Source organism: Octopus sinensis, linkage group LG6 (genome assembly GCF_006345805.1).
Source record: "Octopus sinensis linkage group LG6, ASM634580v1, whole genome shotgun sequence".
Taxonomy (NCBI): Eukaryota; Metazoa; Mollusca; class Cephalopoda; order Octopoda; family Octopodidae; genus Octopus; species Octopus sinensis.
Genome location: NC_043002.1, coordinates 107,832,553 through 107,846,030, shown reverse-complemented (window position 1 = coordinate 107,846,030; position 13,478 = coordinate 107,832,553). Strand labels below are relative to the sequence as shown.

The window sequence follows — 13,478 nt, the reverse complement described above, 5'->3', positions numbered from 1 at the left end:
TTTCCATTGATGTTGATCGACTTCGATCAACACCAGCATTGAAAACGGTTATCAAATGATGATGATGTCCCGAATTCCGTGGTGGGCTTCTTTCAGTTTCCATCTATCGAATTCACTCACAAGGTCAGCCCAGGTCTATAGCAGAAGATGCTTGCTCCAGGTGAAGTGCAGCGTGGCTGAGCCTGAAGGCAAATTCCTTAAGCACACAGCCAGGCTTGCGATAATATATTCTGTGGTGTTTGACTATGAAGCGTACTATTGGATGATAATGAAAGGTGGGCATTGAATAGGAAGAATGGAAAGAAATGAGATGAACCAGCAAATCTACCGGACATGTATTGGTCATCTCATTAAGCATGGAAAAATAGCCAGCCTTGCCTGGCCTCTGTGCCGGTGGCACGTAAAAAGCACCATCCGTCTGTGGCCGTTTGCCAGCTCCGTGTGGCACCTGTGCAGGTGGCACATAAAAAGCACCCACTACACTCGCGGAGTGGTTGGCGTTAGGAAGGGCATCCAGCCGTAGAATCACTGCCAGATCAGACTGGGCCTGATGCAGCCTCCTGGCTTCCCAGACCCCGGTCGAACTGTCCAACCCGTGCTAGCATGGAAAGCGGACGCTAAATGATGATAATGTGACCACAAATCTCTTGAATTTAGCAAAATAGTTTCAAGGAATATAAGAGTTATTTCCCTTAGAACATGATTTGTACGTTTTTTCTGTTTTTTTCTTTCGTGTGTGTTTGCGTGTGTGAAATGTTTCGAAAACTGACTCTATTGTATAAATATACTGATTACTACTTTGGAGATGTTTGGCAAATATATTTATCTAACCAGTTCACACACCTCGTCATCAGTATCGCTAGATTGGAGGGGGGGGGGTTAAAAAAAAGAACTTTTTGTCCTTTAAAAGTTTCTCAGCTGAGGTCTTTGTCTTGCAAGCGACTTGCTGACTCCTGCTTGTGTCACATAAAAGGCATTTGTGCTGGTGTCACGTGAGAGTCACATTGTTGGTGCTATGTAAAAATCCGTCAGTACACTCTGTAAAGCGGTTGGCACCAGGAAGGGCACCCAGCCATAGAAACCATGCCAAAACAGACAAATGAGTCTGGTGCAGCTCTCCAACCATGCCAGCTCTTTAAAACCATCCTATCCATACCAGCATGGAAATCGGACGTTGATGATGATCATTATCATCATCGTCGTTCAACGTCCACTTTCCATGTTGGCATTGGTTGGATGGTTTGACTGAGGACTGGCGAGCCAGAAGGCTGCACCAGGCTCCAATCTGATCTGGCAAAATTTCTCCAGCTGGATGCCACTCCGAGAGTTTAGTGGGTGCTTTTATGTGCCACTGGCATGAGGGCCAGTCAGGCGGCTCTGGCAACGACCACGCTCAAAAGGTGTTTTTTACATGTCACCTGCACGGGAGCCAGTCCGGCGGCACTGGCATTGACCACGCTTGAATGCTGTTTTTTATGTGCAGGTAAGGCAATACTGGCAACAATCACACTCGAATGGTGCTTTTTACGTGCCACCGGCACGGGAGCCAATGAGTGCCAATCAGGAAATATGTAATATTGTATATCTTGCCTCTAACTTGTCATATGTGAATGATTTCATCTCTAAATTTATCAATATCCTTTTTTCTCATCTCTTTGAATTTTATATTTCTTGTATTTTACAGAATGCTGACCCTATAGTCAATAATCTAGACCCCAATGGTTTTATCATGTACCGTCTCTACAGAGATGCCACTCGTTATATGGAAGGCCATCATGTTAAGGTGAGTTTTCTCCATAACATTTGATCAACGCTTGAAGCACCTCACAAAAATAGTTTTCATTGTATCAAAAACAGAAATTGTAGTTGTAGCCAATGCCAGTGTCGCCAGACTGGCTCCCCATTCCGGTGGCACGTAGAAAGCACCATCTGAACATGGTCGATGCCAGCCTCCTGCCCTGACTGGCTCATGTGGATTGGTTAAATTTGTTGGCAGAGTATTTTGGAATACAGCAAGTGGAGACAGTTGGTGTTTACCATTGCGCTGTTATTAGTGCATTCTCGGAGTGGTTGGCATTAGGAAGGGCATCCAGCTGTAGAATCTCTGCCAGATCAGATTGGAGCGTGGTGCAGCCATCTGGTTCGCCAGCCCTCAGTCAAACCGTCCAACCCATGCCAGCATGGAAAGCAGACGTTAAACGATGATGATGTTGATGATTTGATTTTGTTTAGTCTTGTATGAATCTTGGAAGAAACTTGAAAATCAGTTCTAAGATCCATTTGACATTGTCACCGTCACCATGACCGACCAGGCTATCAGATGTTGCTACACATCGCTGGTCACAATGCGCTTCACATTGTTTTAGCCTTCAAATGACGCCACCCCGTTGGCTAAGCGAGCAGGCCGACAGAAGAAAGAGTGAGAGAAAGTTGTGACGAAAGAGTACAGCAGGGATCGCCACCACCCCCTGCCGGAGCCTCGTGGAGCTTTAGGTGTTTTCGCTCAATAAACACTCGAAACCGCGATCCTACGACCGCGAGTCCGCTACCCTAACCACTGGGCCATTGCGCCTCCATTTTGTGTAAATACAAAGTAGCTTGTGACTTACTCAGCTGTACAGTCTGAGTCCCTAGTCATTGCAGTGCTGTGTAATCAATGACCCTTCATGTCATAGCAATGGCTAAAAACACTTGCACTGCTTGATAGGGTAGACCTGAAAGTAAATCACCCAATTTGGTTTAGTATTGGCGAGTATCTAATGTTCTGTAATTAAATCTTAAGCATATAGGCACAGGAGTGGCTGTGTGGTAAGAAGCTTGATTCCCAACTATGTGGTTCCGGGTTCCACGTGGCACCAAAGCCTTGTGAGTGGATTTGGTAGATGGAAACTCAAAGAAGCCTGTCATATATATATATATGTATGTGTGTGTGTCTGTGTTTGTCCCTCCAACATCGCTTGGAAACCGATGCTGGTGTTTTTACATCCCTGTAACTTAGCGGTTCGGCAAAAAAGACTGATAGAATAAGTACTGGGCTTACAAAGAATAAGTCCTGGGGTTGGTTTGGTTGACTAAAGGCGGTGCTCCAGCATGGCCACAGTCAAGTGACTGAAACAAGTAAAATAGTAGTGGTCTTTGTGTGGGGCCAATGTACAGGTGCGATAAACGCAGGGAATGTGCAGAGAAAGTAATCTGTCAAATGCCAGTGGGGACACTTAGAAGTAGTTGATAGTGTCTGTTACCTTGGTGACCAAGTCAGCAGTGGAGGTGGATGCTCTGAGAGTGTAGCAGCTAGATTAAGAATGGGGTGGGCAAAGTTCAGAGAGCTTCTACCTTTGTTGGTAACAAAGGGCCTCTCCTTCAGAGTGAAGGGCAGATGCCTGTGTGCAAACAGCCATGTTACATGACAGTGAAACGTGGGCTGCGGCCACTGAGTACATGCGAAGACTTGAAAGAAATGAAGCCAGTGTGCTTCACTGGATGTGCATGTATGGCAGCGTAGCTTGAGAGTAAAATTGGACATAAGAGGCATCAGATGTGGTGTGTGCAAAAGAGATGACTGCGCTAGAATGGGTATGTGATGCATATGGATGAGGACAGCTGTATAAAGAAGTGCCAGTCTCTGTGGAGGGAACCTGTGGAAGAAGTAGACCCAGGAAGACATGGGATGAGGTGGTGAAGCATGATCTTCGGATGTTGGGTTTCAAAGGGGTGATGACAAATAATTGAGACCTTAACAGTCTGCTGTGCTTGAGAAGTCTTGTCAGGCCAATTGAAATCATAGTTATGGGCAGTTACAGTGACATGTAAAAGGTGCCCACTACACCCTGTGTGATTGACATTAGGAAAGGCATCCAGCCCTAGAAACCAAGGTAAAATCAGACTGGAGCCTGGTACAGATCCCTGGTTTACCAGTTCTAGTCAAACTGTCTGACCCATAGCAGCAAGGAAAATGGATGCTAAATGATGACACACACACACACACAAAGTTGACTGTGGATATTTCAGATTAAGAAGACATTTTCTATCCCTGCTTTTATAGTGCATTGTTATGGAACTTTGTTGTATTTAATAATAAATATCATAAAAGTGTTTCCATATTTATTTTTGCAGGATCTTTCTTGTTTAAATCGAGACCTTTCCAAAGTAATCATTGTAGACTGGAATGAAGAGGCAACCAAACTTCAAAGCCAGAACAGATTTCTACTAAAACGGTGGACAGGAGATGATAATGACCGAACACTCATAGACTTGGCAAACTTCTTAAGAAGTAAGTCATGGGATTATTAATTCCTTTCATTAAACCCAAAGGGTATATCTTCATCTTCATCATGCCTTTTCCTATTCCTGGGTTAGACACACTTCAATGCATCTAGCAACTGAATGCAGTGTTTTTTCATCTGGGAAATGCAGTAAACAGAGAAAAAGTCACCAGTTTTTCTCACATGTGTGTGTCATGTTTTTAACAGCTAAATTCCCAGTTCTATATTTAAGAGACGAGGAGTTATGTACAAAAAGCACCATCCGATTGTGGCCGTTGCCAGCCTCATCTGGCCCCCGTGCCAGTGACACGTAAAAAGCACCATCCGATCGTGGCTGTTTGCCAGCCTCGTCTGGCACCTGTGCAGGTGGCACGTAAAAGGCACCCACTACACTCACGGAGTGGTTGGCGTTAGGAAGGGCATCCAGCTGTAGAAACATTGCCAGATCAGACTGGGCCTGGCACAGCCTTCTGGCTTCCCAGACCCCAGTTGAACCGTCCAACCCATGCTAGCATGGAAAATGGATGTTAAACGATGATGATGATGACGGATATTTGTCCTCATCTTGTTTGTTGTCGACACAACGTTTTGGCTGATATACTAAATGTAAATAATGTAGCTAAATTCCCTTCCCATTAGCCCCTGTTTTATAGTTGGGGCTGGATCCATTTCGTTGTGCCACTGGCAGTAGGGAGTTTTTCTGTAACAAGACTAAAGAGTAGATCTACCTTGTTTCAGGAATTCTCCTCCTATGCTTTATAGTCACAAATGAGAGGAAAAAAGTCTTCCGCAGATCTAAACTTTTTTCAGAATATTCTTCTGTTTTCTGTCCATTCTTGTAAGGATTGAATGAATAAATTATTGGAAGCATTCTCTTCTAGCTGGATGCCCCTCCTGATGCTAGCTTATTGGTGTTTTTCATGTAAGGCATTGAGTGACCAGATTATTTATTTTTTTATTTCTTTATTGCCCACAGGGGGCTAAACATAGAGGGGACAACTAAGGACTGACAAAGGGATTAAGTCGATTACATCGACCCCAAAACGATGAAAGGCAAAGTTGATCTCAGCAGAATTTGAAATGTGTAAGCTCACAAGGAATGAAGCCAGTATGCTCCGCTGAATGTGTAATGTCAGTGTGCATACTCGACGGAGTGTAAGTACCTTGAGAGAAAAGTTGGACCGCAGAAGCATCAGATGTGGTGTGCAAGAGAGACGACTGCGCTGGTATGGTCATGTAATGAGAATGGATGAGGATAGCTGTGTGAAAAAGTGCCACACCCTAGCGGTTGAGGGAATCTGTGGAAGAGGTAGACCCAGGAAGACTTAGGATGAGGTGATAAAGCATGACCTTTGAACATTAGGCCTCACCAAGGCAATGACTAGTGACCGGGATCTTTGGAAATATGCAGTGCGTGAGGAGACCTGGCAAGCCAAGTGGCCTATACCAGGGGTGTAACCAGCCCACTTATGTGTACCTTTCCTTCATTGGACACTAAACTCTGCTTTCAAAGACCTGCTAAGGCAAGTGAAATCGAAATCAAATCAAGTTCGCAAATTCGATGACTGGCACCTGTGTCACTGGAGAGCTAAGAGCACCATCTGAGTGTGATTTGCTGACTGGCTTCCATGCCGGTGGCACGTAAAAAGCATCATTCAGGCATGATCGTTACCAGCATTGCCTTACAGGCACTTGTGCCGGTGGCACATGAAAAACATTTGAGCGAGGTCGTCGCCAGTGCTGCCAGACTGGCTCCTGTGCAGGTGGCACATATAAAACACCACTTGAGTGTGACTGTTGCCAGTACCGCCTGACTGGTCCTTGTGTCCGTGGCATGCAAAAGCACCCACTACACTCTCGGAGTGGTTGGCGTTAGAAAGGGCATCCAGCTGTAGATACTCTGCCAGATCAGATTGGAGTCTGGCGCAGCCATCTGGTTCACCAGTCCTCAGTCAAATCGTCCAACCCATGCTAGCATGGAAAGCGGACGTTAAACGATGATGATGATAATGAACATAACAGCAGACGAAATACCTATTTCTTTATCACCCACAAGGGGCTAAACATAGAGGGGACAAACAAGGACTGACATAGGTATTAAGTCGATTACATCGACCCCAGTGCGTAACTGATACTTAATTTATCGACCCCGAAAGGATGAAAGGCAAAGTCGACCTTGGCGGAATTTGAACTCAGAACGTATCGACAGACGAGATACTGCTAAGCATTTCGCCCGGTGTGCTAACGATTCTGCCAGCTCACCAACCAGGTAATTATTGGGAGGATTAACTGAAGACAACACTGCTTGCTGCACTTCCATACAGGCCATCACAGACATGTCAAATACACGCTGACCACCCACACACCCATCATCCCCCCCTCTCTCTCTCTCATCCTTTCCCTGTCTCCTGGATTATTGTTACTATTCCACTCCTTTTCACCCTCTTTACTACTACTGTCGGTGATCTCCGTCTCTCCCTTGAACTCTCTTTGTGGTATTGATTACCTGTCCATCCTCATCATTCACTACGTCCATCCTTCAACTCGTCTCTGTCTCCACGAATCTCTACAGTCATCACTCACCTTCCCTCCTACCTTCCCTCCGCTCTGTATTTATCGTTTGATCATTCATCAACCTTTGTTCTTCATTCATTATATCCCCCCCCCCCCTCATCCACTGAGGCTCCATCCACCCTGACACCTCATCACCACTGACAACGGCTCTGTCCTCTGCACTTTTGTGCAGGTAATTGCAAACATATCAAATAAGCACACCCATACCACCCATCCTCTCCCCTCCCCTTCTGTCCCTCCCTCCCTCAACTATCCTTACTACTCTACTTAATACTCTCATCTCCTACGTCTCCTCTTCTGTAATGTGAGTTGCCACTTTAACTCAGTGATTTTCAGCCATTTTTTTTTCCTGTTGACCCCTGGTGTTATGAAGGGCATCCAGCTATAAAATCCTTGCCAAAACAGACTAGGAAGCATGGTGCAGTCTTCTGTCTAGCCAGCCCCTGTCAAACTGTCCAACCCATGCCAGCATGGAAAAGCGGACATTGAATGATGATGGGCACTCCTAGCCATTCACTGTTTTAAAAAAAGTGACATTCATCATCATCATCATCATCATCATCATTGTTATCGTAATCATCATCCTTTAACATCTGTTCTTCATGCTGGCATGGGTTGGACGGTGCTGACATAGGATGAACATTACATTTTTATAATTAAATATTAGGAATTGTATGAGAAAAATTAAAATTTATTGAAGAAGTAAAAGCAATTTATTGCTGTTTAATTTTAACAGCAAAATCTTATATAGACCTCCCTCCCACTACATGGGTCATATGGACGTCAGTTGAGGACAACTGCTTTAATCTCTTGTCCCTTAATACAAAGCTGCTCCCTTCTCAGTCAATGAAGATCTTAGTGTTGTGAGCTGTGTAGCAGTCTCACAAATGTTAGGTGTCACAAAATATAGGATTCAGTTAAGTGGTTGGTTTTAGAAAAGGCATCAAGCCATAGAATCCCTGTCAAAGCAGGCCCTGGAGCATGAGGCAGCCGCCATAGCCATCACTTCCTGGCAGACCATCCAGCCGATGCTATTATGGAAGACGAACACTGGATGGTGTATATCATTCTGCGAGCTGGCAGAAACGTTAGCACGCCGGGCGAAATGCGTAGCCGTATTTCGTCTGCCGTTACGTTCTGAGTTCAAATTCCGCCGAGGTCGACTTTGCCTTTCATCTTTTCGGGGTCGATAAATTAAGTACCAGTTACGCACTGGGGTCGATGTAATCAACTTAATACCTATGTCTGTCCTTGTTTGTCCCCTCTGTGTTTAGCCCCTTGTGGGTAATAAAGAAATAGGTATATATCATTTGAGATGTAAATATCACAGAAACTACATAGTCAAAGCAAATGTTGAGCACCATAAGATTTATTCCTCCAAATTTGAATGAGAAATTCAAAGGTATTTGGATTCCATGAATGATTTCCCAAATGTTCAATATGCACATTGCACACGTCAAGTCGGTAGTGCAGCTCCTCCCAAACACGCTGCAGCATGTCTTGGGTAACGGTCTCCAGTGCGGTAGTGATTCTCTGCTTGAGTTCCTCTAGGTCTGCAGGAAGAGGGGGGGACATAGACCCGGCCCTTCGCATAACCCCATCTTTGCACTTTTGCTTGTCATCTGCTGTTATGGCCTGAACGAGCTGCATCTTGTAGGATTTCATTAGCGTTCCCTCAGGACGCGCCAAACTATCGTTGGAGGAATTTGGGTTCCCACACTTGTTCTTCTTAAGGACTTCTTGGGGCTTCGAAAGAGTTTTTGGGGAACCTGCTTGACCATCTTTTCCGATGTTATTGGTCATTCAGATCCTTTTGTCCAGACAGCCTTCCTCTTTGAATTTTTTGTGCCATGTCCAAACTCACATTGCTGTTAGTGACTTTTTAGAGAACTCTCTCACAAATGCCTGCTGCACAGTCTTGTTCGACTGTTTTTGAGCATACTCCGACACACAAAACACCTTTTCTCTTCCAGTGAATGCCATTCCTATACCTGAAAAGATAAACATATCAAACATTAAGCATAAAATTTTGACCTGTTTCTACAAATGCTGTTAAAATTTGAAGTCATTTGAATAAGAACTGGCAAAGTTATTAGACTGCGAAACGATATCAAATTTTTTGAAACACCTGTATATAATAATAATAATAATAATAAAAAGTAACCACAAAAAAAATAGGCGCAGGAGTGGCTGTGTGGTAAGTAGCTTGCTAACCAACCACATGATTCCGGGTTCAGTCCCACTGCGTGGCATCTTGGGCAAGTGTCTTCTGCTATAGCCCCGGGCCGACCAATGCCTTGTGAGTGGATTTGGTAGATGGAAACTGAAAGAAGCCTGTCGTATATATGTATATATATATATGTGTGTGTATGTTTGTGTGTCTGTGTTTGTCCCCCACCGATGCTGGTGTGTTTACGTCCCCGTCACTTAGTGGTTCGGCAAAAGAGACCGATAGAATAAGTTCTGGGCTTACAAAGAATAAGTCCCAGGGTCGATTTGCTTGACTAAAGGCGGTGCTCCAGCATGGCTGCAGTTAATTGACAGAAACAAGTAAAAGAGTAAAAGAACGAGTCCTCAATATTAGAGAAATAGAGGCATAAGTTGGGCAGGTTGACTGAGGACTGGCAATAGAGTACTATAATGGAAACCTTTTACTGTTTGTTCTAAATTATAACATATATATATAAAACATTGAAACTGTATCTTAGCTGGTTGGTGATTAAATAAAAGCTCTTCATTGGCTCATACTGTTATACGTATGTGTGTGTGTGTATGTATATATATATATATATATATATATATATATATATATATATATATATATATCACTGTGACTGACCAGGCTATCAGATGTTGCTACACATTGCTGGTCACAATGCGTTTCACATTGTTTCAGCTTTTAAATGACGCCACCCCACTGGCTAAGCGAGCAGGCCAACAGAAGAAAGAGTGAGAGAAAGTTGCGGCGAAAGAGTACAGCAGGGATTGCCACCACCCTCTGCCGGGGCCTCGTGGAGCTTTAGGTGCTTTCGCTCAATAAACACTCACAATGCCTAGTCTAGGAATCGAAACTGTGATCCTATGACCGCGAGTTCGCTGCCCTAACCACTGGGCCATTGTGCCTCCACATATATATATATATAATATATATATATATATATGATGTATGTTTGTGCTGTATCATCATCTTTTAATGTACTGTAAAGTGGTTGGCGTTAGGAAGAGCATCCAGCTATAAAAACCATGACAAAACAGACATTGAAACCTAGAGTGGCTCCCAGCCTTACCACTTTATGTCCAACTGTCCAACCCATGCCAGCATGGAAAACGGAGTTAAATGATGATAATGAATGTGTGAATTCTTATTTAGCTCCACGTGGCTGATGCCAGTGCCGCCTGACTGGCTCCCATGCTGGTAGCATGTAAAAAGCACCATTCGAGTGTGGCTGATTGTAGTGTTGTCTGACTAGCACACATACCAGTGGCAAAGAAAGAGCACCATTCCAGCGTGACCGATGGCAGTGCCGCCTGACTGACACCCATGACGGTGGCATGTAAAATGCACCATTCGAGCGTGGCCGATGCCAGTGCTGCCTGACTGGCTCCTGTACCAGTGGCACATAAAAATCACCCACTGCATTCTCGGAGTGGTTGGTGTTAGGAAGGGCATCCAGCTGTAGAAACCTTGCCAGATCAGATTGGAGCCTAGCACAGCCTCCTGGCTTGCCAGTACTCAGTCAAACCATCTAACCCATGCCAGCATGGAAAGCAGACGTTAACCGATGATGATGATGATGATGATGATGATCAGTTCTAGCTGAGCAGATTTATGATCAAAAGGATTCTGTTTGCAACAGTCTTATCCTTTTTTCCACTCAAATATTGTGTATTTAAAACCACATTGTCAAGACTCCTAAATAGAATAGCTAAGTTTCCCCCCTCAAAAAATACTCTATTGATAATAAAAGAAGGCCATAGTGAATTATGTATCCTATGATATACTATGTCAAGAAAATATGAAATGATAGTCATGGGCATGTACCTTTGATTCTAGATCTATTCGTTCAAAGTGAACCTTGTACTAACCAACAACAGCAACAAGTTACTATGTGTTTGCAATCATACTTAGTCTTTCAGTTCTATATTTAAGAGATGAGGAATTATTTACATTTGACGGATATTTGTCCTCATCTTGTTTGTTGCTAACACAACATTTCGGCTGATGTATCCTCCACGGGCATATGGCATAGTGGTTAAGAGTGCGGGCTACTAACCCCAAGATTCCGAGTTTGATTCCAGGCAGTTACCTGAATAATAATAGCAATAATAACTTTGAAAAATACCTTAGGAATGGGAACCCAGATTCGAGGTGCCCCAGCATGGCCGCGGCCTTCGGGCTAAAACATTTTTAAGGATTTAAGGATTTAAGACACCTGATGAAGGCTGGAGAGTATATCAGCCGAAATGTTGTGTTAACAAACACAATGAAAGACAAATATCGTCAAATGTTATAAAGACCTGCCTTGTTATAAAGATTTGAGTTTTCTAGTTGGGAAGAGAGTCTAACGACTTAAATTTTTGATTGTTCTGCTTCTCATTATCTACAGTTGTTAAGATGGAGTTGACCAGAAACTGTGTCTTAACAGCGACATACTAGTTTAAGTGATTTGCTGTCTGGTAAAAATATGAATAACTTCAACACATTTTTTGCATATCAGACTTTTCATTAGTTGTCTACACTTGAAAGAGAGAGTGTGTGGGAGGTGAAGACTTGGTGAAGTGTTAAGCTAGCTGGCAGAACCGTTAGCACGCCGGGTGATATGCGTAGCCGTATTTCGTCTGCCGTTACATTCTGAGTTCAAATTCCGCCGAGGTCAACTTTGCCTTTCATCCTTTAGGGGTCGATAAAATTAAGTACCAGTTACGCACTGGGGTCGATGTAATCGACTTAATCCGTTTGTCTGTCCTTGTTTGTCCCCTCTATGTTTAGCCCTTGTGGGTAATAAACAAACATATTTTGCAGTATTGAGGTAAATTCTGTGTTCAATTCCCACTGAGGTTAACTTTGCCTTTCATCTTGGTGATAATATATGAGAAAAATCAAGTGTGAGCTGATGATGTGTGTGTAGGTGTATGGTAGTCCAGATGTTTGTTCAGTAATGGATACTTACCAAGCAACATAGAATTACAGAGGCCTGAAGGCATCATATCTATAAAAGATGTACAACGTAAGCATCTAGTTACTTAGCGGTTCGGTTCGGCAAAAGAGACCGATAGAATAATAACTGGGCTTACAAATGAATAAATCCCGGGGTCGAGTTGCTCGATTAAAGGCGGTGCTTCAGCATGGCCGCACTCATATGACTGAAACAAGTAAAAGAGTAGAGTAAAGAGAGTATCTGTTCGCATACGTTATTAATGATGGAGAAAGAAAACCTGTGTATTGTGTGGAATGAACACTAAATCATGACAGCCTTCTTACTGGTCAGGTCTTATGTTGTGAAAGGGTGGTCAGAAACATGAAACTCTGGGTAACAGTTTTCTGATGTTTTTATAGCTTTAATAAAAAAGCATATTACTCTACCTTCCGTATTTGAGTACTATTTTTCCATCATATTCGACTACTATTTTTGTTCCACCATATATATATCATCATCATCATCATTTAGCGTCCGCTTTCCATGCTAGCATGGGTTGGATGGTTCAACTGGAGTCTGTGAAGCCAGAAGGCTGCATCAGGCCCAGTCTGATCTGGCAGTGTTTCTACGGCTGGATGCCCTTCCTAACGCCAACCACTCCATGAGTGTAGTGGGTGCTTTTTACGGGGCCAGGCGTGGCTGGCAATGGCCACGATCGGATGGTGCTTTTTACTTGCCACATATATATATCTGTGTCGGTGGCACATAAAAACACCATCCGAGCGTGGTCGTCTGCCAGCCTTGTCTGGCACCTGTGTCGGTGGCACATAAAAACACCATCCGAGCGTGGTCGTTCGCCAGCCTCGTCTGGCACCTGTGTCGGTGGCACATAAAAAAAACACCATCCGAGTGTGGTCGTCTGCCAGCCTTGTCTGGCACCTGTGTCGGTGGCACATAAAAACACCATCCGAGCGTGGCCGTTCGCCAGCCTCGTCTGGCACCTGTGTCGGTGGCACATAAAATCACCCACTACACTCTCGGAGTGGTTGGCGTTAGGAAGGGCATTCAGCTGTAGAAACACTGCCAGATCTGACTGGCCTGGTGCAGCCTTCGGGCTCCCCAGACCCCAGTTGAACCGTCCAACCCATGCTAGCATGGAAAGCGGACGTTAAATGATGATGATGATGATGATGATGATTTTATTTTGGTGCGAATGGTTTTGTTATACAGCGCTGGGTTTTACAATCCTGTAAATAATAATAATGATATTTATATAAGCTTAAAGCTTATAGGGGATCACAGTGCAATGACTAAGAAAAATAGTATAATAATGGGGTATATAAGCCCTCGACAGAAAAAAGTAGGCTTTTCCTATCCGCATGGGATTTGAACCCACATCCTTTTGTTAATGCAACTATGGTGGAATCTCCTGTCACAAATGACAATGAGGGTTTTCAGGAAGTTCATGTTGATTTGTTTATAGTGATCAAATGTATGTGCTGTA

General features: G+C 43.9%; 1 protein-coding gene across 2 annotated transcripts in view; it reads left to right on the top strand.

The window, feature by feature from the left end:
• Window positions 1-13,478, top strand: part of LOC115213124 (mitochondrial import inner membrane translocase subunit TIM50) — a 59,870-nt gene that overhangs the window by 19,160 nt on the left and 27,232 nt on the right. For both annotated transcript variants that reach the window (XM_029782052.2, XM_029782054.2), the window contains exons 7-8: window positions 1,685-1,783; window positions 4,114-4,270. In XM_029782052.2, coding sequence (XP_029637912.1) covers window positions 1,685-1,783; window positions 4,114-4,270 — 256 coding nt within the window. The remainder of the gene's footprint in view (window positions 1-1,684; window positions 1,784-4,113; window positions 4,271-13,478) is intronic.